Source organism: Schistocerca americana, chromosome X (genome assembly GCF_021461395.2).
Source record: "Schistocerca americana isolate TAMUIC-IGC-003095 chromosome X, iqSchAmer2.1, whole genome shotgun sequence".
Classification (NCBI taxonomy): Eukaryota; Metazoa; Arthropoda; class Insecta; order Orthoptera; family Acrididae; genus Schistocerca; species Schistocerca americana.
The window spans coordinates 190361201-190386841 of record NC_060130.1 but is presented as its reverse complement, the minus strand read 5'-3'; the positions used below and the strand labels follow the sequence as shown (position 1 = coordinate 190386841).

Here is a 25641-nt window from a genome sequence, read left to right as displayed (position 1 = left end):
TTGAATTAGTATTAATTTTATTTATTTATGACAGTGTTATAAATTTGTTCTCATTCAGAGCAGTACAATCAGCTGCAACTTGAAGTTGACAGATGGCGAGAGGAATGCATTCAGTTACACAGTATTCTAGCAAAGCAAATTGAAGGTTTGAAGAATGTTGCTAGTATCAACTATGGAAGTCATGTACACTTAATAAATGAGGTTGTGGAGCTAGTACTGGCATTTGAAGCACAGAAGAAGATAAACAGGTATGTGCAAAAATGCAGTACCATATCTTATTTTTGTTAGTTAAGTCTGGGAATCATTAACTCTTTAAACTGTAAATTCATGTAGGCAGCTGGAAGACGAATTGCACCAAGAGAAAAATAAGTGGCAAGCAGAAAGAGAACAACTCCAACAAGAAAATGAGAAACTCAGAGAGGAGAATGATAATCAGCACAAGCTTTTGTCTCCAAGCTTAACTAAAAGCCCACAAACTCAAACTGAGGCTTTTATGCAACATGAAATTATAAGAGTGACTTCAGAAAAGCTGGTGAATATTAATTCAGATCATATTAATGTTTAAAAACTTCATTAAAACAGCTTATAGCATGTACAGGATGTCTTAGGAGGAAACACACATGCATGAAGAGGTGATAATACAGACTGCTGTAATGGGGAAACAATGTATTATTCTATGCTTTCTTCTCAGTAACAAAACTTAACAATAGGAGAATGCATAGAGGACTGAGACCAAATCAGCAATAACAGTTGTAGTTTTCTGTGGTCTTTTTAAGAGTTCATAATTATGGCAATTTTTTAGATGTTTCCAGTTAGTCCCTTACTTAATGCTGAACTTCACGGCTAAGCACAAATACCGTGCTGTTTTCTCTGTCAGGTACTAGTGGAAAATGTTTGTTGCTTTCATCTTGTGACCCAGCAGTGAAGTGTCCATTTCATTTTTCTTCTTTCTTTTTTTTATTTTTTTCTCTTTTTTTTCTTGTGTAGTTGACTGTGCTGAGTGCTTTTGCAGTGCAGTTTTTTTCTGTCATTGCAGATTAGCGTGGAATGAAAGTAAACTCTCACTTCACATACTTCATTCTTCAAATCAAATCCTTGGAGGGTGTTTGTAAAACTTTACATTCACATTTGATTGAGGAATAACCAACAGTACAAAATGCCCTCTCATAGTGACTGAGTGACACACTTTAGGGATGTTACCCCACCTCTCTTCTCTGCTTCCACCTTTTCCCTGCCTCATCCCCTTGTCCAGATTCCTGTGATGAAACTTTCTTCCATCACCACCATTAAAGCTGGTATCCTCTGGGTGAGCACCTACGCACTAACATGAGATAATTACCTTTATTATTCAATTAAGCAAAACTCTGATAAATTGTCTTTCCAGCCAATAAAATTCATATTCTTGTTAATAAAAAAAACAGTTTATTTTCTATTGGAATCAATTTACACCTGCAGTTGTTACACAACTCATCTTCGGTCTTAATTTCTTCATGTTTGTTTTTTTTTCTGTGAAAAATTTCATTCTCTCTTTGTCAAACTAGTATTTGTATACTATGCTACTCCTAATTTCCTATAAACCATATTATAATTTTATCACTACTTTCATAACTTTTTATTCTATTTTAATAACAGCTTTTGAACCCCACTATATTACTAAAACAACAATCACCCTTATGGCTGCATTCATTACTATGCAATGTTGGGTTTGAAACATTCCTTTTGTCCATATGTCAGAGCTTCTGTGACATTGCATGCAATTCCATCCATGGCAGCATTTGGAATGCACTACTCTTAGCAATGACCAGTGTGCTACACAAATAATGTGATTTACTGCTCTGTAGATTTAATCTGAAGCATTATTAGTAGAACTGGATAACTTCTCGGCACTGCCACACTACCCAGTAAGTTGAAATAAGGGTTGCCAGCCTTGACTTGACCTGTGAGAGAGGGTTGAACTTCGCACTACTCCAGAGTCAATAACTGAAAGCCCTGAACTTACCAAACTACTTTCAGGACAGATTCAGAGATATGAGCTCTGGACTGGAAAATGATAAATGCTGTCAGTTGAATACATCACTTCCAGCTGGCTACTGGCAGCTGTTGTCAATAATAACTAAAAAGGAAGTTCAAAGTCGATGTAAATGGAGAAAGAATCACACAAAGACATTACGCTAAAAATTTCTATCGAAGCTAAACATTCCCACATTGATCTCACTGTCTCAAACACTACTTTCCAGCTAACTAATGTCACTCCAATGTGATGGAAGTGCTGTGCTTACCTAAGAAATGTACTTGCACTTAAAAACACACTTTCCTGGAGCACTGAAAAGTTCAAACTGAAATCCATACTCCTTCTGAGTCTGTTTCCTGTAGTATGAGAAGTAACTTGTTTTATCATGAAGCTCTGCAGCTGGAAACTGGCTGAGGCAACTAAGATAATGGACAGGACTAGTGCACATGAGTGGCTGAGAAACAATATGTTAAAAGTTGAACAACAGCAATGCACATTCACCCAACCTCATCACGATTCCACATAATGGTCACTCACCTTCATTCCTATGTCAGTGGCATTCTTTCGTGAAGAGTAGAGTTGACTGGAACTGATGCTAAATTAACTTTCACATCTACTTTGCAGAATGTGGCAATAAGGCGTGTGTGAATATGTAAGTTATTAGATTACCAGTACATTTTTATTAGGTTAACAGCAACTTGATATGAAATATTCTTTACGCAGAAATAAAATGTTGTAATGTCAACATATCTGTAATGGTTTCACTTCTCACACAGGCATGTTGGAAGATATACATGTGTTACGAAAATTGTCATGAACATTAGATTGATTATGGAAATTTTGATTGAAAGCATTATATTTACAATGATATGTGTTGCAGACATGTTGACTGTGTTGGGTACTAATCAAAGACTCAACTGGCTGTCATTTACCCTGTGCCAAGCTGCAGCTCATCTGAGAAAACTTTGCTGATACCATGAATAATTATGTAAATTCCAGTTGTTATATTTTAAAATATTATTATCCAATTTATTGCTGTTTTTGTAATGAGTTAGCAGTTCATTGCCACTATATGCAAGCAGTATAGTGAAACTTCCTGACAGGCACACACTCCGCTGCAGAGTGAAAATCTTATTCTGAAAGCAGTTTAGTTTCTCCCAGTATTGCATCATCTGCTTCATTTCTTTGATTATGGTATACAATCTACTGGTTTCAGCATAGAAAAATCCTGGCAGCTTTGCATCTGTCATTTAGCTGCAGATTTCATGCTCATAATGCAGTAAAGAACTGAGCCAGAAATGTTAAAGCATTGTACTCCTTTACATTACTTACTGAATGCTTCCTCTCAGGATACTCTTGGTATGCCCAGAGTTACAGATTTCACCCTCCTGATACGACTATAAGATTGTAAATGCTGTGATCATCTTCTGTAGCTTCCCAACCTGTTTAATATATCCTTGAACTATGAAGTCCCTATTTTAAGAATGCTGATGAACTGTATTTAGTTTCTTGTGTTTTGTTAAACTTCACCCAATGTACATGGACCAATAATTACAAATGATTTGTGAGGAAATAAGTATAAGGTTTAATTGACAGAGATACAATGAATATATCTTATGATTTTTTGTGGCCAGAGAATGTGACTCCTGAGGATAACCTTTCGTGATACCTTCTCACTAGATAATAAGGAACTGTACATAAATCCTGCACATCCATCATTATTGAAAAAATCAGTATGGTCCAAGGAGAAATGCAAGATCTTTTTCATCTAACATCATCACTGGAATTTTTCTTGTAATGGTTTGCAAATAGATGCAATTTGTAGTGCAATCATTTCCCCAGCAGTTTTATAATTAATCCCACATTTATTATTCTTTGTTATTTTTTCCCAATCCATTGCCTGCAAATACAGTTTTGTTTCCTTATACTTTTACCACAATCAGTGCAAATGGCAAAATACATTTTGGATATATTAATTATTTCTAAATGTGTTGTGTACAAATTCCAGGTTCTTCAAGAAAAACTAGATTTAGCTAAAGAGGAACTTTCACAATGCAAGAACAGCTTAAAATTGCAAACTGAAGTGCTGAAGGATGCAGGGTGTAAGTATATTTTTAAGACCAATAAACAGGATGTTAAAATTATTCCATATTTTGAGAGGTGCTGTCATAATGATTGTGTAACTGCTTCAGAAACAATATTACATTTTTTCCCCCAGTGTTTTCCAGCAAATTAGATAACAATGCTGAAACAGCTGAAAACTCAATAGAGGAAATGCTAGTGAAGAGGCAAGGTCAAAGGAATAACAGAAGAGGGATAAGAAAGAAGGAAAGACATTACCAAGGAATTTTTGAGTTTCACAAAGAGGATATTAGACATATTGTTAGGCATGTGATATTTGGTCAGTATATATCCCTGAATAATTTTTCATTATGTTCACTCATGTGTTCTCTTTATTGAAGTGCTTCCATTGTTTATGAATTTTACATTCTTTTAATTGCAGAATTAAAGCCACATATTGCTGTAACATTACTGCCAGGATTGCCTGCATACATTTTGTTCATGTGCATTAGGCGTGCCGACTGTCAAAATGATTATGAGAAAGTATGATTACTCCTGACAGCAACTATCTACACCATCGAAAAAGTTACTAAGAAAGGCCATGATGATATTGATATAATGGTTTTGTGGCTTTCAAATACTGTGAGACTTCTGCATAATCTGAAACAGTATAGTGGAGACAAAACATTCCAAACTGAAAACACATCACTACAGAATGAACAGTGTCTACAGAATTTTGATCTCACTGAATACAGAGAAGTTCTTTCAGATACAGCTGTAGAAATCTACCAGGTATGCCTTATATTTACTGCAATTTTGTAGCTGTTGTACAAACAACAGATTCCAGATGATGATGATAATTGGTGGTGGTAATGTAATCAATAGACAAGACTTGCTGCATCGACTGCAGTCAAGAAGTGTAGCATGTCCTCCAATTGCTTCTAAAAAATACTCTGTGGAATTTCTCATTTCTCAGTCCTAAGACCACCTGCGCACCAATTTCTACTTTCTTCTGAAACTCGTAAGTCCAACCATTCAATACATCTCATTATGGCTTGCTGCTATGAACCCACTGAAGAAATCTTCACTCTTGCCTATCAACACCTATAGTCTACTGCTTCCAGCCTAAAACACTACACCAGAGGTACTAATTACTTCTTCCATCAATTCTCGACATGTTAATCACTGTATCATCTCCATCTGCACTATTACACAAAGAGTAACTCCCCACTAATTCACCATAATTCTCCCTCAACAATCCTCTTACCCACCTTAATCCCTAATTTCTACACATTGAGAGAAGACTGTCAAGAGAAGCAGTCATCAGCTGAGTTCTGTGATTCTCAGAAAGTCGTTTTGGAACACAACGAGCACAGAACCCGTTATAGCCTAATCATTTGGACGTGATCCCATACAAAATGCTTGAAGAAGTCTGTAAAAAGTTATGGCAGTGGAGATATGACAAAACTGATAGTTTTCATGAATTTCTTTAGTGATTTTCCTGCACCAGTTTGTTGCTGACTACTGATGGCAGTGTGGCTGTTGATCATGTTTTAACATGCTACAGCTCACTGTAAACATTGCACTAAAATTATACCATTTCTCATAAAATGTGTGCTGGTATGCAAATAAAATGGACGAAAAAATGTTTTGTAGTGCTCTCCATATGATAACCAGAAACAAGTGTCAAGTGCTGAAATGGTCATCCACACTATGCTCAACTCAAAAAAGCAATAAAACTGTCTGTTTTGATTGCACATGCTCTGGTGTGACATTATCCCTGGTGGCACTAAGGGCATGATGTCATTCACAAGTCAGTATTTTTCTTTGAAGATGTCTGTAAGGTGCTGTGAAAGCAATATGGTAAATTCAGTATATGTTCTACTGAAGAGGCCCTTTTCCAGTAGATTTTTGGAGAAGAAAGGAAGAATTAGAGTTAGGTACACCTATTCCAAATTTAAATCCTAACAAATCTGGATCAAACAGTGTGAGTAGAAATGGGTGGATGCCCCTTTGAACTTACTATCATATGTCACCTGCATGGGCCATAAAAAATGTAAAGTTCTCTCTAATAATTTGTGAGTAAAGTATGAGGGATTTGTGAGCAATACTTGACATATCAGTGCCATGGTGCACTGGTCAAGCATACCAGCTGGCAGTTTGTCAGCTCACATTTGATTCTTGTTGCTCTGTGCTTCTTTTCCCTCATCATAATGATAAAGTTTCAATTACAAAATTTTAAATACATTTAAACAGTTAAATTTATATTGGTAAAATTAATATATTCAATTTAGTTAAGATTACTACACTTGTAAGTCTAAAGGTTGTAGGTGGTGGTAAAAAAGTGAGTATATGAGGAGATTTAGTATGAAAGTGTATGAAGAGCATTGGATTTGTGTTTGTGATGTGTACAGTGTGTTATTTGCTTTCCATGTTTGTTATTCATGAACAGTAATGCGTGGGGTAGAAGGGGTGAAAGATCTAGGACATCAGTGCATTAACAAAAAAGAAACAATGGAAATCATAAACATATAGGGTGGGCAGCAATCTGTTTATTTACTGATAATAATGTGATGTACAGGAACTTTTCACTGTTGTGTGACTGTAATGGGATACAAGATGCCTTAGACAAGATTTCTACTTAAGATACAATATAGCACTGCTTGTTTTCATAAGAGGTGTGATGCAGTGGTCCTCTGGACATACATACATGTCAGACAGACCACTACATTGTACTTCTGAACAACACAGGCACTGCAATATCTTATTTAACTACCAACACTGGGCAAGTGACTTTCAATTAAAATGTCTCCCCTGTATGGGAATAGACATAATGGATGTACTGGTGTAGGTTATAGACACATGGTTAACAACATATAGAAGATCGAGTCTGCCCATGAGGCATGCTTGGGTAGCTTAATGGTAAGATGACATCTTGCAATAAGCAGAAAATCAGGGTTCAAATCCCAGCCCAGCACAAATTTTCATTATCGTCATTCCATTATAGGGCTGCTTGTTGTCCATATTTCAACTACAAATTTATTTGAAGATTCCTAGTTGTCATGAATGGCAGCTAGCTCTTCATGTACAAAAATGTAAGTTAATGTGGATGAGTAGGGAAAGAAATTTGTTCTGTAACAGCATTAGTAGTGTGCCACTTGGCACAGACAAATCATTTAAACATGTGAATGTAATGTTGCAAAGCAATATGAAATGGAATGTGCATGTGAGGATTGTGGTTGTGAAGGTGGATGATAACCAGTTTTGTGGTTACCTGTAAAGCAGATGTCATATAGGATACTAGTGATCTATTCTCGAATATTGATTGAGTATTTTGGATCTGCAGCAGATCATATTAAAGGAAGACATTGAAGCAGTTCAGAGGTGTGTTGCTAGACTTGTTACCAGTTGGTTTGAACAACACACGAGTATTATGGAGATACTTCAGCGACTCAAATGGGAAGACGATGTTTTTGAAGAAAACTATTAAGAAAATTTAGAGAAATGGTATTTGACTCTGACTACAGAATGATTCTACTGCCACCAAATATACTTTCCATATAAGTACCAAGAAGATAAGACATGAGAAATTAGGGCCCACACAAAGGTGGACAGTCATTTCTCCCATGCTATATTTTGAGTGTAGCAGGAAAGGGAATGACTACCACTGGTAAAGTGTCTCATTTCCTAATCTAATTCCCTCAGCATCACCCGACTTAATTCGACTACATTCCATTATCCTCGTTTTGCTTTTGTTGATGTTCATCTTATATCCTCCTTTCAAGACACTGTTCATTCCATTCAGCTGCTCTTGCAAGTCCTTTGCTGTCTCTGACAGAATTACAATGTCATTGGCGAACCTCAAAGTTTTTATTTCTTCTCCATGGATTTTAATACATACTCTGAATTTTTCTTTTGTTTCCTTTACTGCTTGCTCAATATACAGATTGAATAACATTGAGGAGAGACTACAACCCTGTCTTGCTCCCTTCCCAACCACAGCTTCCCTTTCATGTCCCTCGACTCTTATAACTGCCATCTGGTTTCTGTAAAAATTGTAAATAGCCTGCCGCTCCCTCTATTTTGCCCCTGCCACCTTTAGAGTTTGAAAGAGAGTATTCCAGTCAACATTGTCAAAAGCTTTCTTTAAGTCTACAAATGCTAGAAACGTAGGTTTGCCTTTCCTTAATCTTTCTTCTAGGATAAGTCGTAAGGTCAGTATTGCCTCACGTGTTCCAGTGTTTCTACTTAATAATACTTAAATACTACTTAATACTTAATTCTTAAATAATAACAATAATAATAATAATAATAATAATAATAATAATAATAATAATAATAATCCCCGTGGAGGCCCGGGAAAAGAATAGGCCTCTGGTATGTTGTTCTGCCAGTTGTAAAAGGCGACGAAAAGAACAAACCACTAATAGGGCTAACCCCCCTTTTAGTGTGATTAGTTGGTTCAGGACAGAACTAATGAGGTCTCGGACAAGCGCTGTCATGGTCGGGGACGACGCTTGAACCCTATGCCCGTCCAAAATGGTAATGACACTGCTAGCCACACGGAAAATGATTTAAATCCAAATAGAGGTGTTTTGCAGGACATGCTTCCTGCAACCACCCTAGAAAGAAAACAAAGACAGAGGATGAGATGGTCTGATGAAGTTAACCGACACCTCATGTTCTGCTATTACCAAGCAAAAAACTTAGGAACCAACACAACTGGATACAGATCACAAGTATACACAACATTTATTACCAGATACCCAGAATTAATATTTTTAACAGAACAATGACTAGCTGATCAGATCCGTGTAATAATCAAAAATAACAGGATACCCCAGTCAGAATCAGAGAACATCAAACAACAAGTACAACAAATACTGGAACAAAATAATATGCAATCAGAAGAAGAATAAAATACAGTAATGGACTCAAACATCCCAGAGCAAACAAATAATGAACACCACGCATCAATTAAACAATCAGAGGAAAACAAAATCTTAAGACAGCCACCAGAACAAGCACAAATAGAACACGAAGTGACACACATGTTAGATATAGAAGAAAAATTTCAGCTGACATATACAGAATACAAAGACACAAACACAGACATTAGACCATTCTTGCATAGACCACCAAATAACCCGCAAGTCGAAACAACAATAACAACTATCAACACAATCATACACAACAAAATAAATGAAAATACAACTATGGAAGAGTTACAACTACTGGTTTATATAGAAGCACTCACTACACTAAATATACACACTAGGCAGAGATCAGAACCAACCAGCATGGCAACACAGGCTACAGATCAGAATAGAAAAACTGAGAAAAGACATCGGACAGCTAACACAATTTATAAGAAATGAAATATCAGACAAAAAACAAAAAAGGTTAGGTAAAATCACACAACAAGAAGCGATAGAGCAATTAGATTGAAAGAAGCAAAAATTACAAGCATTGGCCAAATGACTTAGAAGATACAAAAAAAGTAAAAACAGAAGGAAACAAAACCAAACATTCAACACAAACCAAAAGAAATTTTACAAGACAGTAGATAACACACACATTAAAATAGACAATCCACCAAACATAACAGACATGGAACACTTCTGGAGCAACATATGGTCAAACCCGGTACAACATAACAGACATGCACGGTGGATACAAGCAGAAACAGACACATACAAGATGATACCACAAATGCCTGAAGTGGTAATTTTGCAACATGAAGTCACCCGAGCAATTAATTCTATGCACAATTGGAAAGCCCCTGGAAAAGATAAAATAGCAAATTTCTGGCTAAAGAAGTTCACCTCAACACATTCACATCTTACTAAATTATTTAACAGTTACATAGCAGACCCATACACATTCCCTGATACACTTACACATGGAATAACCTATCTGAAAACTAAAGATCAAGCAGACACAGCAAACCCAGCTAAATATCGCCCCATAACATGCCTACCAACAATATACAAAATATTAACTTCAGTCATTACACAGAAATTAATGACACATACAACACAGAACAAAATTATAAATGTAGAACAAAAAGGCTGTTGCAAAGGAGCGCGAGGATGTAAAGAGCAACTGATAATAGATGCAGAAGTGACATATCAAGCTAAAACTAAACAAAGGCCGCTACGCTACGCATACATTGATTACCATAAAGCTTTTGATAGTGTACCCCATTCATGGTTACTACAAATATTGGAAATATACAAAGTAGATCCGAAATTGATACAGTTCCTAAACATAGTAATGAAAAATTGGAAAACCACACTTAATATCCAAACAAATTCAAATAATATCACATCACAGCCAATACAGATTAAGTGTGGAATATACCAAGGAGACTCATTAAGTCCTTTCTGGTTCTGCCTTGCTCTGAACCCACTATCCAACATACTAAACAACACAAATTATGGATACAATATTACTGGAACATACCAACACAAAATCACACATTTGCTATACATGGATGATCTGAAACTACTGACAGCAACAAATCAACAGCTCAACCAATTACTAAAGATAACAGAAGTATTCAGCAATGACATAAATATGGCTTTTGGAACAGACAAATGTAAGAAAAATAGCATAGTTAAGGGAAAACACACTAAACAGGAAGATTACATATTGGATAACCACAGCGACTGCATAGAAGCGATGGAAAAAACCAGATGCCTATAAATATATAGGACACAGACAAAAAATAGGAATAGATAATACAAATATTAAAAAGAACTAAAAGAAAAATATAGACAAAGACTAACAAAAATACTGAAAACAGAATTGACAGCAAGAAACAAGACAAAAGCTATAAATACGTATGCTATACCAATATTGACCTACTCATTTGGAATAGTGAAATTGAGTAACACAGACCTAGATGCACTCAATACACTTACACGATCACAATGCCACAAATATAGAATACATCACATACATTCAGCAACAGAAAGATTCACATTAAGCAGAAAGGAAGGAGGAAGGGGATTTATCGACATTAAAAACCTACATTATGGACAGGTAGACAATGTAAGAAAATTCTTTCTAGAACGAGCAGAAACTAGCAAAATACACAAAGCAATCACTCATATAAATACATCAGCTATACCACTTCAATTTCATAACCACTCCTACAACCCTTTAGATCACATAACATCAACAGATACGAAGAAAGTAAATTGGAAAAAGAAAACACTACATGGCAAGCACCCGTATCATCTAACACAGCCACACATCGATCAAGACGCATCCAACACATGGCTAACAAAAGGCAATATATACAGTGAGATGGAAGGATTCATGATTGCAATACAGGATCAAACAATAAACACCAGATATTACAGCAAGCGTATTATTAAAGATCCCAATACCACAACAGATAAATGCAGACTTTGCAAACAACAAATAGAAACAGTAGATCACATCACAAGTGGATGTACAATACTAGCAAATACAGAATACATCAGAACACATGACAATGTAGCAAAAATAATACATCAACAACTTGCCATACAACATAAACTAATAAAACAACATGTTCCCACATACTAGTATGCACCACAAAATGTACTGGAGAATGATGAATACTAATTATACTGGAACAGAACCATTATAACAGATAAAACACCACCACATAACAAAGCTGACTTCATACTCACCAATAAAAAGAAGAAATCAACACAACTAATCGAAATATCCATACCCAATACAACAAATATACAGAAGAAAACAGGAGAAAAAATTGAAAAATACATCCAACTGGCTGAGGAAGTCAAGGACGTGTGGCATCAGGATAAAGGTGACATTATACCAATTATACTGTTAACTACAGGAGTCATACCACACAATATCCACCAGTACATCAACGCAATACAGCTACATCCAAACTTATATATACAACTACAGATATCTGTAATTATTGATACATGTTCAATTACGTGAAAGTTCCTAAATGCAATGCAACATATACTGTACAGTTAAAAGGAAGTGACGCTTGACCAAGGTCCGCATCACTTTCCATTATTGACCAGACATAACGTCTGAGAAAAGAAAGAATAATAATAATAATAATAATAATGATAATAATCACCTACAAAAAATCACCTGCTTCATCCTGCACAATAGATAAACTTCACAAAATAACGTAATGTAGTATAAGACATTAGATTAGATTTACTGTCATTCCTTTTGATTTGTAATCAGGAGGTCCTCTAGGATGTAGAATATGTCAGACAAACAATAATACATGACAAATAAAGTATTTACAACTAAAACACATAAGCTAATGTACCTTCCAAAGGTCCCAAGTGGAATGATTGTCATTTTTTTAATGTACACTATATAAAAGGATCATTTTACAACACTCATTTACTAAGGTCACATTAATACACAGATTTTAAAATTTTTAAAAATGTTTATTTTATTTATAAGGTAATAAACACATAACTACTACAGTACTTATTTACAGTGAACACATTATTGCACTGAAATGGTGCAGAAGTTTGATTGTAACACACACAAAAATCTGTTGGTTCGACTGAGAAATTCATGAATGGAGTAGGAGGAGTTGGCCACCAATAAATCCTTTAGGCTTCTCTTAAACTGAATTTCATTGGTTGATATGTTTTTTATGGCTGTTGGCAAGTTATTGGAAATGTGTGTTCCTGAATAAGGCACACAATTTTTTACAAGAGTAAGTGACGTCAAATCCTTGTGAAGTTTATTCTTATTTCTAGAACTGATTCCGTTAACTGCGCTGTTTTTTTGAAAAAGTGATATATTTTTAATGACAAATTTCATTAATGAATGAATATATTGGGAAGCAGTAGTTAGTATCCCTAGTTCCCTAAACAGGCCTCTACAGGATGTTCTTGAGTTCATACCACATATAACTCTTATTGCACATTGCTTTAGCTTGGCTTGATGAATTACCCCAAAAAATAATCCCGTATGACATGATGGAGTGAAAGTAATCATAGTATGCCAGGTTTTTCATTTTTATATCTCCTATGTCTGACAGAATTCGCATTGAAAATGGAGATTTGGTTAGACATGTCTGCAGTTCTGAAGTGTGCTCCTCCCAGTTGAAATTATTATCAAGTTGTAATCCTAAGAATTTAACACTGTCCACTTCTTCTATCTGCTTGTCATCATCTGTTAGGCATATACTCGTGGGACAATCCTTACAAGTTCTGAACTGCATTTAGTGTGTTTTTTTCAAAATTTAGTGACAATGAATTGGCTAGGAACCAGTGATTAATGTTCACAAATATTTTATTAGCCGGTCTTCCTAAGACTACACTTGATTTGCTATTTATTTCAATGTTTGTATCATCGGCAAACAAAATGAACTTGGCATCTGGTAATGTTACTGATGAAAGGCCATTGATATACACAAGAAAAAGTAAGGACCCTAAGATGGAACCTTGTGGGACCCCACATGTAATTAGTTCCCAGTTGGCTGATGCCTAATAGCTCAATACATGTTTCTTTCTTAATAACACCCTTTGTTTCCTGCCAGAGATATTAGATTTGAACCATTTTGCAGCATTTCCTGTTACACCATAATACTGTAATTTACTTAAAAGAATATTGTGATTTACACAGTCAAATGCCTCTGACAGATCACAATATATACCAGTTACTTGCAATTTTTTGTCTAATGAATTAAGTACATTTTCACTGTAAGTGAAGATAGCCTTCTCAATATCAGAACCCTTTAGAAATCTGAACTGCAACTATGACAGTATGTTATTTGTGATAAGATTCCACTGATAAATGACTGGTTACACAGATAGCTTAATATGTTACTTAACTCAGAATCACATTCTTTAATTAACTGTGTTGATATTTCATCATACTTACCAGATGTTTTTGATTTTAAGGATTTTATGATGGACGTTGTATCGTATTGTATTGTGTGGAACTGGGAACCTAGAAATGATGGAGAGGCTTTTTCCATGCCATAGCCCTCAGTGGTTTACAACCCAACAACAGGCTACAGCAGTCCACTCACCCCACTACCGCCCCACACCAAACCCAGAGTTATTGTGCGGTTCGTCCCCCAGTGGACCCTCTTCCCTAGTAACGCTTCACACCAGAGTGTAGCCCCAATGTTTTATGTTTTTGTGGTAGACTAAATATGGTGTACACATACGCGGAGAAAATTTTTGCACAGCAATCACTGACATAGCGTAACTGAGGCAGAATAAGGGGAACCAGCCCGCATTCGCTGAGGCAGATGGAAAACTGCCTTAAAAACCATCCATAGACTGGCCGGCATACCGGACTTCGACACTAATCCATCGGGCAGATTTGTGCCAGGGACTGGCAGTGACTAGCAGTGCGTTAGACGGCACAGCTAATGGTGTGGGCCAAGATGGACATTACTTCTGTTGGGGTAGTGAGGGTCAGATTCATATTATGGAAGTTACTTGAAATGTCTGGTCTAAGGTATCCCACGGCAGCATCTACAGAATCTGGCAACCCCATCTTTTCAGTAACAGTTGTAAAATGTTTATTAAGAAGTTCTGCAACATTATACACATCTGTCACCAATGTATTATTTACTCTTAATGCTATTTGCCCCGCTTCATATCTGGTTCTACCAGTCTCCCACTTCACTATATCCCATGTTGTCTTTATTTTGTTATCTGATATGACTATCTTTTCCATGTAATATATTTGCTTTGATGTCCGTATTACAGTCTTTAATATTTTGCAGTATCTCTTGTAATGTGCTATAGCGTCATCATCAGAACTGTTTTGGATTGACAGATACAGTTTTCTTTTTGTTTTACAAGACACCTCTATTCCTTGAATAATCCATGACTTCTTTGTAGACTGTGCTCTAGCCTTGGCTAGTTTTGGGGGAAAAGTGTGTTCAAATAAGGTAAGCACTTTATTAGCAAAAGTGTTATATTTTTCATTCATGTCATGAGCACTGTAAACATCACTCCAGTGAATGTCTCTGAGGAGTGTCCTAAAATAATCAGTTTTTGCCTTATTGATTACCCTCTTGAGTTCAGATTTAACATATTTTATATCCTGTTCAGTATTAACATTTAACAGAAGGAACTGCTTGCCATGCTCTGAGAGGCCATTGACTATTGGTTTTGTAATATAATTCTGCTGATTGTTAAAATTCTTAACCAGCAGCTGTTTATGCTGATGTAACAAGCTAGAATTATGTTTTTTTGGTTTCTTTCTCAAACTGAAGTTTTGTCTCAATCCTAACCTCTCTTAAAACTTGGTTTCTTTCTGTCCTCCCTACCCTAAAAAGAGTCTTCCCTGAACACTATAACCACTGGTATTTTATCACTCATGACAGTCCCTCCCCCCTTTAACTGTCCTGCTATTTGCTCAGCCAGTTTATCCTTCCCTTTTCTGTTGAGGTGAAGGCCATGCCTAGTATAATCCCACATATTGAGAGAACCAACAGGAACCACAGCAATGTGTGACCCTGCACCTGACATAAGCAGCCATTCCAACTCCAAATTCGGGAGGACGACGGTTCAATCCCGCATCCGGCCATCCTGATTTAGGTTTTCCGTGATTTCCCTAAATCACGCCGGGATGGTTCCTCTGAAAGGGCACGGTCGACTTCCTTCCCCATCCTTCCCTAATCCGATGAGATCGATGACCACGCTGTCTGGTCTCCTTCCCCAAACCAACCAACCAACTCCAAATTAACTCTACTGACAGAAGAGTTCAAATTGGGTTGGTCATGGTGCCCAAGAGCATATACAAACTCAACACTAGTATGGTTCGATGCTGATGCAATCTTTGCCAGGTCACACTATGTACTGCACCCAGGAACTCTGTCAATATCTTACCTGGCCCACCCACTGTAACCACGGTGTCTTCCGTAGTGAAATCTTTGCAAAGTGATCCTAAATCCTCTGTCACCTGCTCCAGACCAGCACTAGATTTAAAAAAATTGGTGACCTGGTATTCTCATTCTAGTTCATCCTGCAAAACTTGGCCAACACCTCTTCCATGGGAACTACCTAACACCAACACTTTCTTTCTCTTTACTGATTTCCCTACATTCCTACTTTTCAATTTGCTGCTGAAAGTTTGTTGTGCCCTGTCTACACCTGCAACTGCTTGAGGCTCACCAGCTTCTAACCAAAGCAACAGGTCAAATCTATTTTCCACATTCACCACGAAGCTGTCAGACAAAGTTCTAGGCCTGTTCCTCCTGTTGCCACTTCTCGCCTCTTTTTGCCCTTCTCCCTCCTTAACGTGTCAAGATCCCCCCTGGCCTCATCTAACTCAGCCTGAAGGGTGCCAATTTTCCCCTCCTGTTCTAGTATCATCCTACCTCTACTACATATCCTATGAAACCACTGACGAGTATCATTTACTTCCCCCACTCCCATGCCACTACAGTCGCCCACATGGAAAAAACTACAGCACCCGTCACACCAAAGCACCGATCTAAGATTCTATGGCAAGTCAAGCACTTTTCACTAATGATAAACGTAATAGTTGATTAAGAATAAGTCAATTAAATTACAGGTAAACACGAAAATATGATTCCACAAATTTGGCCTATACGCAACTGTGTGTAAAGTGAAACAACAGCGTGAATTTTCTGAAACAACAACTTAAACTTTACACTACTTTCTGGAAATGTGAGTTAAATAATGAAAAGGTATGCTACAGTTAAATGGCTGGAGAGAGCAAATAACAATTGAATGAAATTCTATCACCTAGCTGCATTCAGAGAAGTATTTGAATTACTCATGTCATTCTGTGTCAGTAATTATACTGTCTGAATATACAACAGTGGATGAACAACTGGTTGCATTTAGAGGCAAATGCAGTTTCCGACAGTATATACCAAGCAAGCCTGCAAAATGTAGTTTGAAAATTTTCACCTTATGTGACGCTAAAACATGGTATACTTTGGGGATGGAAATCTATGTTGGGGAAACACTTAGAGGGTCCCTTTGCACTGTCAAACTCGCCTAAGGAGATAGTAAGTAGACTTGTACAGCCTATCGGAGGCACAGGACGCAATGTGACACTAGACAACTGGTTTTGTTCCATACCACTGACTGAAGAGCTCCTGAAAAAGAAACATACAATAGTAGGAACTTTTAGAAAGAATAAGAGGGAGATCCCTCCAGACTTTGTTTGCTCAAGAGGTCATGAACTTAGAAGCAGCCTTTTTGGATTCAGAAAGGATATCACCATGGTTTCATATGTGCCAAAGAAGAGCAAAAAATTATTCTTCTTTCACCTTTGCATCATGACTGTGCCATTGACACAAATACTGCAGAGGAAAAGAAACAAGAAATTATAACAATGTACAATAAGACCAAATCAGGTGTGGACACAATAGATGAAATGTGCGCTACTTATTCAACCTCAAGAAAAACTAGACGCCGGTCACTTGCCCTATTTTTTTGAATGATTGACATTGCTTACAATAACGCCTTCATCATATATGCAAATAATAACAATGAGAGGATTTCCCGAAGAATGTTTTTACGTGATGTCAGAAGGTCATTAGTAAATCCCATAGTGTGTAAGAGAGCAGCCACTCACTCCCTGCCTAAACAAGTTAGACAGAAAGCCACAAAAATGGCAGGAATTGAAGACAGCAACAATGCACCACCTTCTAAGCAAAGGATACTTAAGCCCAGGTGCTGCACAGTTTGTCCTCGGGCTAAAGATATAAAAGTTAAATTGCACTGTGCTTGATGTTTGAAAGTTATGTGTGTAAAGCACATGAGAAATGTGTGGGAAAAGAGCTATGATAACGCACTCCTTGCAGCCAGTGATAGTGACTGATTTCATAAAATGTTTGTATGAATTGACTGAACAAACTTTTAATTATAAGTATAAAGTCTTACACCTGTAATACAGTATGAAGAATAACAGAAATAAATAATTAAACAAAATATTGTAAGAAAATGGGAATTATTGCATATGTTTCAAATAACCCAGTTTAGTACTAAAGTAACATTAAATAAAACGCTAATATACTGGGAGATAACATTCTAAATAGCCATTTGTGAAGTAAACATATTCATATCAGTGATATGCTGCACAACAGTGTCATTATAGCCACTATTATTTTGGGTGTTAGCAACACCCTACGCGACTATTAACGTTACGAAAAGCCACGTGACCACATAAGGGTTAAGGGTCAGAAAGGTAACACTCCCTACAATCACTTCATTACTTTCAAATACACTTCACTAGGCAACTGTACTTTCACTTATTACATTATACAAACCCTTTACAAGCTAGTGCATGACGCTAAATAGCTCTGGTGTATTCTTCTACTAATACCTATATACACCCTATACTTCCTCAATATTCCCCAAAAAATTGTGTACATACAGTGTACTAACCTCATTACTCCTGCCATTATATATCCTTTTACACTTTCATGTTTACTGGTTACTCAGGGCACTCAAAATAATTTGATACGCTTGTACATTTTGTAAAATTCCATTACCTTACCTTTTTGCTATAGTCAAAAAACTTTTTTCCCTATGAACAGAAAAACATCCTTCTGATTACTTTTGTACTCATAAAATAATCAAATAGTTGTTAACTCTCTGAATTTTACATAATCAGTGTTGTATAGGTTTTATGTTACTGTTTACTGTCAAAAATGACTGTTCACCAATGTTTCTGCCAACCGGGAGGGTTTCAGTTTAATCTATCACCTCTACTATCATTATCTCTCACATGTGTGGGGGACTAGTTACTATTTGTCCATTTTCCACCACTATTTTCAAAATTCCCATCACCATTTCTGTTCCCAGAATTTCTATTCTCGTAAAACTGTTGGTCCCCATGGTTTGACGCTACATCCTGATAATTTCTAAAATTATTTGGATTCCTGTCATTCCTTGCCAGGATGTTGTTGTTATGTCCTTGGTTAAAACTGTCATTATTATTTGAATTTCTATTATTATTGTGATTACTCCAGTTAAGCCTCCTGGAATCTGTACTGTGGTGGCCAAACCTGTTACACACCCTGTCCAACGTTTCTACATATTTCAGGACTGGTCTACAGAATCATCTGGCCCATAGAGTAACCCCATTTCAATTATTTCTGGTAGCCTTCTCTTAAGTGCACCTATGTGAGTTAATTCATGAAAAGGTTGGTCTAAGTGAGAATGTTTCATGATCTGGTCTTCGCAAAACTCTTTCATATCCCCATTCTGCTCCCTGTACATCGGACCATTTAAAAACTCACTCTTTATCTGTGCCTGTTCAGTGTCAGACCAAAACTTTTTCAAAAAACACTTTTTGAATTCATCTATGGATAAATTGCTACAGTCATGTTGGATGGCCTATGACAGCCCTTCCCCTTCTAATGTTCTTTTAATAAACTTAATTTTTAATTCATCACTCAGACCAGGGAGAAAACTATCATGGCAATGTCATATAAAATCAATTGGATGGAAATGCTTGTCACCGAGGAAACATTTTAGTGGCATAGTAGGAAGGCTTGGGTGTCCTACATTGCAGATTTTTTTTAGATAAGCCCCATCTTGTTTTTTTTGGTAATAGTGACATCACTATGTAAGTCTAACACATTTGAGTCTGTTATCTCAGATATTTGCTGAACTTTTTTTATCTATTTCTGAGGCAACACTGTCTATTTTTTCATTTTGCTTATTTATAAAGTTTACAGCTTGTTTACTAGTGTCTCCAACAGCATCTTTACATCTAACTTCAAAAGCACCTATCTCAGATCTGAGACCCTTGTCTACTTCCTATGGTTTTGTCTCTAATGATTGAATTTTGGATTCTGAAGCCTCTAACTTCCCCTCTACTTTTTTCACATGTTCATCTGTAGCTTTCACTTGCGAAAAAACACCAACTAAGTCTTTTTTAATATCTGAAATTTGTGCATTAAGCTCTGCTCTAATGACATTACATTCTGAGACTATTGACTTTCAAGTTTTTCACTATTTTTCTCTGTCGATGACAGTTTTTTCACTATTTTTCTCTACCAATGACAGTTTTTCACTATTTTTTTCTATCAATGACAGTTTTTCACTCTTTGTTTCATTGATGACATCAATGCAGTAAACATGTCTTGTAAATTTAACTGTTTCGGTTTTTCACTCGCATTGTTTCACTTACGTGCAACTGTACTTGTTTCTCATGGTCTGGAATCAAATATAACACACTAACGTCTAAAAATTTCGATTCTGCATGGATTTCATTTAACTTTTTTGGTCAACTATTGCCTAATGCATCCTGAAACGTGCCTTTATTGGCTATGTCCTTTTTAAAGTCATTAGTTGAAGCTGGTAGCTTCAGCATATTTATTTCATTGTTCTGATCATGATCCATTTGTTGTAAATTTGTTCATAAATTATCAGTGCTAGAAAAAATGCCAGTCAGAATGTCCACACAACATTGCACTGAGAAAGTACAAAAATAAATTTTTTAATTGGTACTTAGCTTATTATTGTCCTGGATTGGGTAGGTGGTGTCAACTTTCGTAATAATGATTCAACCTTTTAAAACCATGTATGTCCATAGTGTTGTGTCATTCCAAAACTTCTCAACATGTACTATGTCAAACAATATTTGGTTTAAAATCATTACACTTTGCAACACAATTACATGCTTTTTGATCACCTGAAACATAAACACTGTCAAAAATCCAAACGTATAAGTATCCTGGCCACAAGGGCACCACTTTAACGACCTCCTTTGTTATGCACATTGGATGACTGTTAATTGTAATAATTGTTCATTGAGTAGAAATACTGTTGGGCAGATCTAGTGGTAGATTTAAAGAAAAAACACTCTTCTTGTTTCCTTTTTTAAAGGATCTCCTTCAATCCATTCCTTGAATTTCTTCTGTGTGGAAGCCAGGTTCTCTTTTAGGTCTGGAAACCCTATAGATTGACATGCTTCTTGAAATGACATAGACTACAAACTGATTCATATGTAGTTTTAAATTTTAATAGTCCTATATGCCTTGCTGACGTCAACTACAATGATCACTCAGCGAAATACATTCCATTTGTCTGAAACTCCAGACAACTTTACATTTTTCCTTCCTTCCTTCCCGACAGACAACATACAACCAACTGGCACCCACTTCACATCATTTCATAGTACATCAGTAAAGATTTAGGCATACTAAGAGCAAAACAGAACATTAAATCAAGAATAATTTACAGAAAATGAAATTCACTCAGCAGCACAATAGAACAATTATGATAATATATGTATTCACATGAACAAAGCTTTTTTTTTGTTTTTTGTAGTACAGTAATTTTTATGAAATTCTTTTATCACAGGGGTTAATTGTGTTAGCACGACATATTATACAGTCGGAGTTTAAAACATTTCAAATAAGATTGAAAAATGGCTGAGATTGTAAATTTGAGAATATACATGGTCCAAATGGCTTATTGCACATTACAATGAGCACCACATTCATTCATCACATTCAGTTCCCATACAATAATTATTTTTAATGAATGTCAGTGACACTGAGATATTTATGCCACTAAAAGCAATGTTACTGAATGGCTTTCCATATCTGCCATGATTTTTAATTGCAATTCCCATTCTGAACAGTTACTATAGCAAACAAGAAGTTTGGTGTAACAGTATTTTAGATTGAAATTTGGAAGGTTCACTTGTATATTAGATAAGAACTGTCATACTGAAAACTTCTCCACTTTTGAGAGAAGCTAGTACTAATAACGTCTCATTTGATGTATCATTGCAAATTTCAGTAGTGAATAACTATTATGAGCAGTGGACATGATTTTGCTGTGTTGCTCTGTATGGAATTGACAGCTTCTGTCATGTAGTTCAATTGGGAATTTTGTTTGAAGTGGGCCCGATAACAAGTCATTGCCTTCAGATATCAGATGTGCCATTTGAGGCCTTTTATTTCTGTGGTCCTGGTATTTCATCAGTTCAAGAAGTTGAACTTTGCTGGATATTTGCTTAAAAAGTTGTAAATTTAAAAAAGAATAAGGTTTGACGTGACATCCATATTGTCTCTAATACATTTCTTTCTTTTTTTAATCTGAATGTGGAAAAAGACATGTTGTTGTTGTTGTTGTTGTTGTTGTTGTGGTCTTCAGTCCTGAGACTGGTTTGATGCAGCTCTCCATGCTACCCTATCCTGTGCAAGCTTCTTCATCTCCCAGTACTTACTGCAACCTACATCCTTCTGAATCTGCTTAGTGTATTCATCTCTTGGTCTCCCTCTATGATTTTTACCCTCCACAGTGCCCACCAATGCTAAATTTGTGATCCTCTGATGCCTCAGAACATGTCCTACCAATTGGTCCCTTCTTCTTGTCAAGTTGTGCCACAAACTCCTCTTCTCCCCAATTCTATTCAATACCTCCTCATTAGGTAAGTGATCTTCCCATATAATCTTCAGCATTCTTCTGTAGCACCACATTTAGAAAGCTTCAATTCTCTTCTTGTCCAAAGTATTTATCGTCCATGTTTCACTTCCATACATGGCTACACTCCATACAAATTGTTTCAGAAACGACTTCCTGACACTTAAATCTATACTCGATGTTAACAAATTTCTCTTATTCAGAAACTCTTTCCTTGCCATTGCCAGTCTACATTTTATATCCTCTCTACTTCGTCCATCATTAGTTATTTTGCTCCCCAAATAGCAAAACTCCTTTACTACTTTAAGTGTCTCATTTCCTAATCTAATTCCTTCACCATCACCTGATTTAATTTGACTACATTCCATTATCCTCGTTTTGCTTTTGTTGATGTTCATCTTATATCCTTGTTTCGAGACACTGTCCATTTCATTCAACTGCTCTTCCAAGTCCTTTGCTGTCTCTGACAGAATTATAACGTCATCGGTGAACCTCAAAGTTTTTATTTCTTCTCCATGGATTTTAATACCTACTCTGAATTTTTCTTTTGCTTCCTTTACTGCTTGCTCAATATACAGATTGAATAACATTGGGACACTGAACTCACATTCTGGAGGACGACGGTACAATCCCACGTCCGGCCATCCTGATTTAGGCTTTCCGTGATTTCCCTAAAATCACTCCAGGCAAATGCAGGGATGGTTCCTTTGAAATGGCACGGCCGATTTCCTTCCCTATCCTTTCCTAACCTGATGAGACCGATGACCTCGCTGTTTGGTCTCTTCCCCCAAACAACCCAACCCAATAACATCAGGGAGAGGCTACAGCCCTGTCTCACTTCCTTTCCAACCACTGCTTTCCGTTCATGCCCCTCGACTCTTATAACTGCCATCTGGTTTCTGTACAAATTGTAAATAGCCTATCGCTCCCTGTATTTTACCCCTGACACCTTCAGAATTTGAAAGAGAGTATTCCAGTCAACATTGTCAAAAGCTTTCTCTAAGTCTACAAATGCTAGAAACATAGGTTTGCCTTTCCTTAATCTTCCTTCTAAGATAAGTCATAAGGTCAGTATTGCCTCACGTGTTCCAATATTTCTACGGAATCCAAAGTGATCTTCCACGAGGTTGGTTTCTACCAGTTTTTCCATTTGTCTGTAAAGAATTCGTGTTAGTATTTTGCAGCTCTGACTTATTAAACTGACAGTTCGGTAATTTTCGCATCTGTCAACACCTGCTTTCTTTGGGGTTTGAATTATTATATTCTTCTTGAAGTCTGAGGCTATTTTGCCTGTCCCATACATCTTGCTCACCAAATGGTAGAACTTTGTCAGGACTGGCTTGTCAGGACTGGCTCTCCCAAGGCCATCAGTAGTTCTAATGGAATGTTGTCTACTTCCGGGGCCTTGTTTTGACTCAGGTCTTTCAGTGCTCTGTCAAACTCTTCATGCAGTATTGTATCTCCCATTTCATCTTCATCTACATTCTCTTCCATTTCCATAATACTGTCCTCAAGTACATCGCCCTTGTATAGACCCTCTATATACTCCTTCCACCTCTCTGCTTTCTCTTCTTTGCTTAGAACTGGGTTTCCATCTGAGCTCTTGATATTCATACAAGTGGTTCTCTTTTCTCCAAAGATCTCTTTAATTTTCCTGTAGGCAGTATCTGTTTTACACCTAGTGAGATAAGCCTCTACATCCTTACATTTGTCCTCTAGCCATCCTTGCTTAGCCATTTTGCGCTTCCTGTTGATCTCATTTTTGCCTGCTTCATTTACTGCATTTTTATATTTTCTCCTTTCATCAATTAAATTCAAGGATTTATACTAGCCCTCGTCTTTTTACCTACTTAATCCTCTGCTGCCTTCACTACTTCATCCCTCAAAGCTACCCATTCGTCTTCTACTGTATTTCTTTCCTCCATTCCTGTCAATTGTTCCCTTATGCTCTCCCTGAAACTCTGTACAACCTCTGGTTTAGTCAGTTTATCCAGGTCCCATCTCCTTAAATTGCCACCCTTTTGCAGCTTCTTCAGTTTTAATCTACAGTTCATAACCAATAGATTGTGGTCAGAGTCCACATCTGCCACTGGAAATGTCTTACAATTTAAAACCTGGTTACTAAATCTCTGTCTTACCATTATATAATCTATCTGATCTCTTCTAGTATCTCCAGGATTCTTCCGTGTATACAACCTTCTTTTGTGATTCTTGAACCAAGTGTTAGCTATGATTAAGTTATGCTCTGTGCAAAATTCTACCAAGCAGCTTCCCCTTTCATTTCTTAGCCCCAATCCATATTCACCTACTATGTTTCGTTCTCTCCCTTTTCCTACTCTCGAATTCCAGTCACCCATGACCATAAAATTTTCATCTCCCTTCACTACCTGAATAATTTCTTTTATTCATCATACATTTCATCAATTCCTTCATCATCTGCAGAGCTAGTTGGCATATAAACTTGTACTACTGTAGTAGGCGTGGACTTCGTGTCTATCTTGGCTACAATAATGCGTTCACTATGCTGTTTGTAGTAGCTTACCCACACTCCTATTTTCTTATTCATTATTAAACCTACTCCTGCATAACCCCTATTTGATTTTGTATTTATAACCCTGTATTCACCTGACCAAAAGTCTTGTTCCTCCTGCCACCAAACTTCACCAATTCCCACTATATCTAACTTTAACCTATCCATTTCCCTTTTTAAATTCTCTAACCTACCTGCCCGATTAAGGGATCTGACATTCCATGCTCCGATCCGTAGAACGCCAGTTTTCTTTCTCCTGATAACGACGTCCTCCTGAGTAGTCCCCGCCTGGAGATCCGAATGGGGGACTATTTTACCTCTGGAATATTTTACCCAAGAGGATGCCATCGTCATTTAACCATACAGTAAAGCTGCAGAGACATATGCAGGAATAATTTTAAAGGAGGCATATAATGGGGCCATCGCCATGTGGCTTGAAAGGATATATAGCTGCAACTGACGAAAGAAGGTACCACACTCTGAAAATGGCATATTAGTAAAACACTATTAACAATCTCTTGATACTGCCATTACTGATTTTGGCTTACAGTTAATTCATGAAGAAGGAATTCATATATGTATGTATTATCATACTGTGATTCATCAGTTAAGCACTAAGAAATCACCACTAACACAACAATAAT

At 36.7% G+C, this 25641-nt stretch overlaps 1 protein-coding gene across 1 annotated transcript in view; it reads left to right on the top strand.

Annotated features, from left to right (window-relative positions):
* Positions 1 to 25641, top strand: part of LOC124555896 (unconventional myosin-Vb-like) — a 118323-nt gene that overhangs the window by 49650 nt on the left and 43032 nt on the right. Inside the window, exons 3-5 of the mRNA XM_047129955.1 lie at positions 59 to 121; positions 4020 to 4113; positions 4635 to 4864. Of these exons, the coding sequence (XP_046985911.1) occupies positions 59 to 121; positions 4020 to 4113; positions 4635 to 4864 (387 nt within the window). The remainder of the gene's footprint in view (positions 1 to 58; positions 122 to 4019; positions 4114 to 4634; positions 4865 to 25641) is intronic.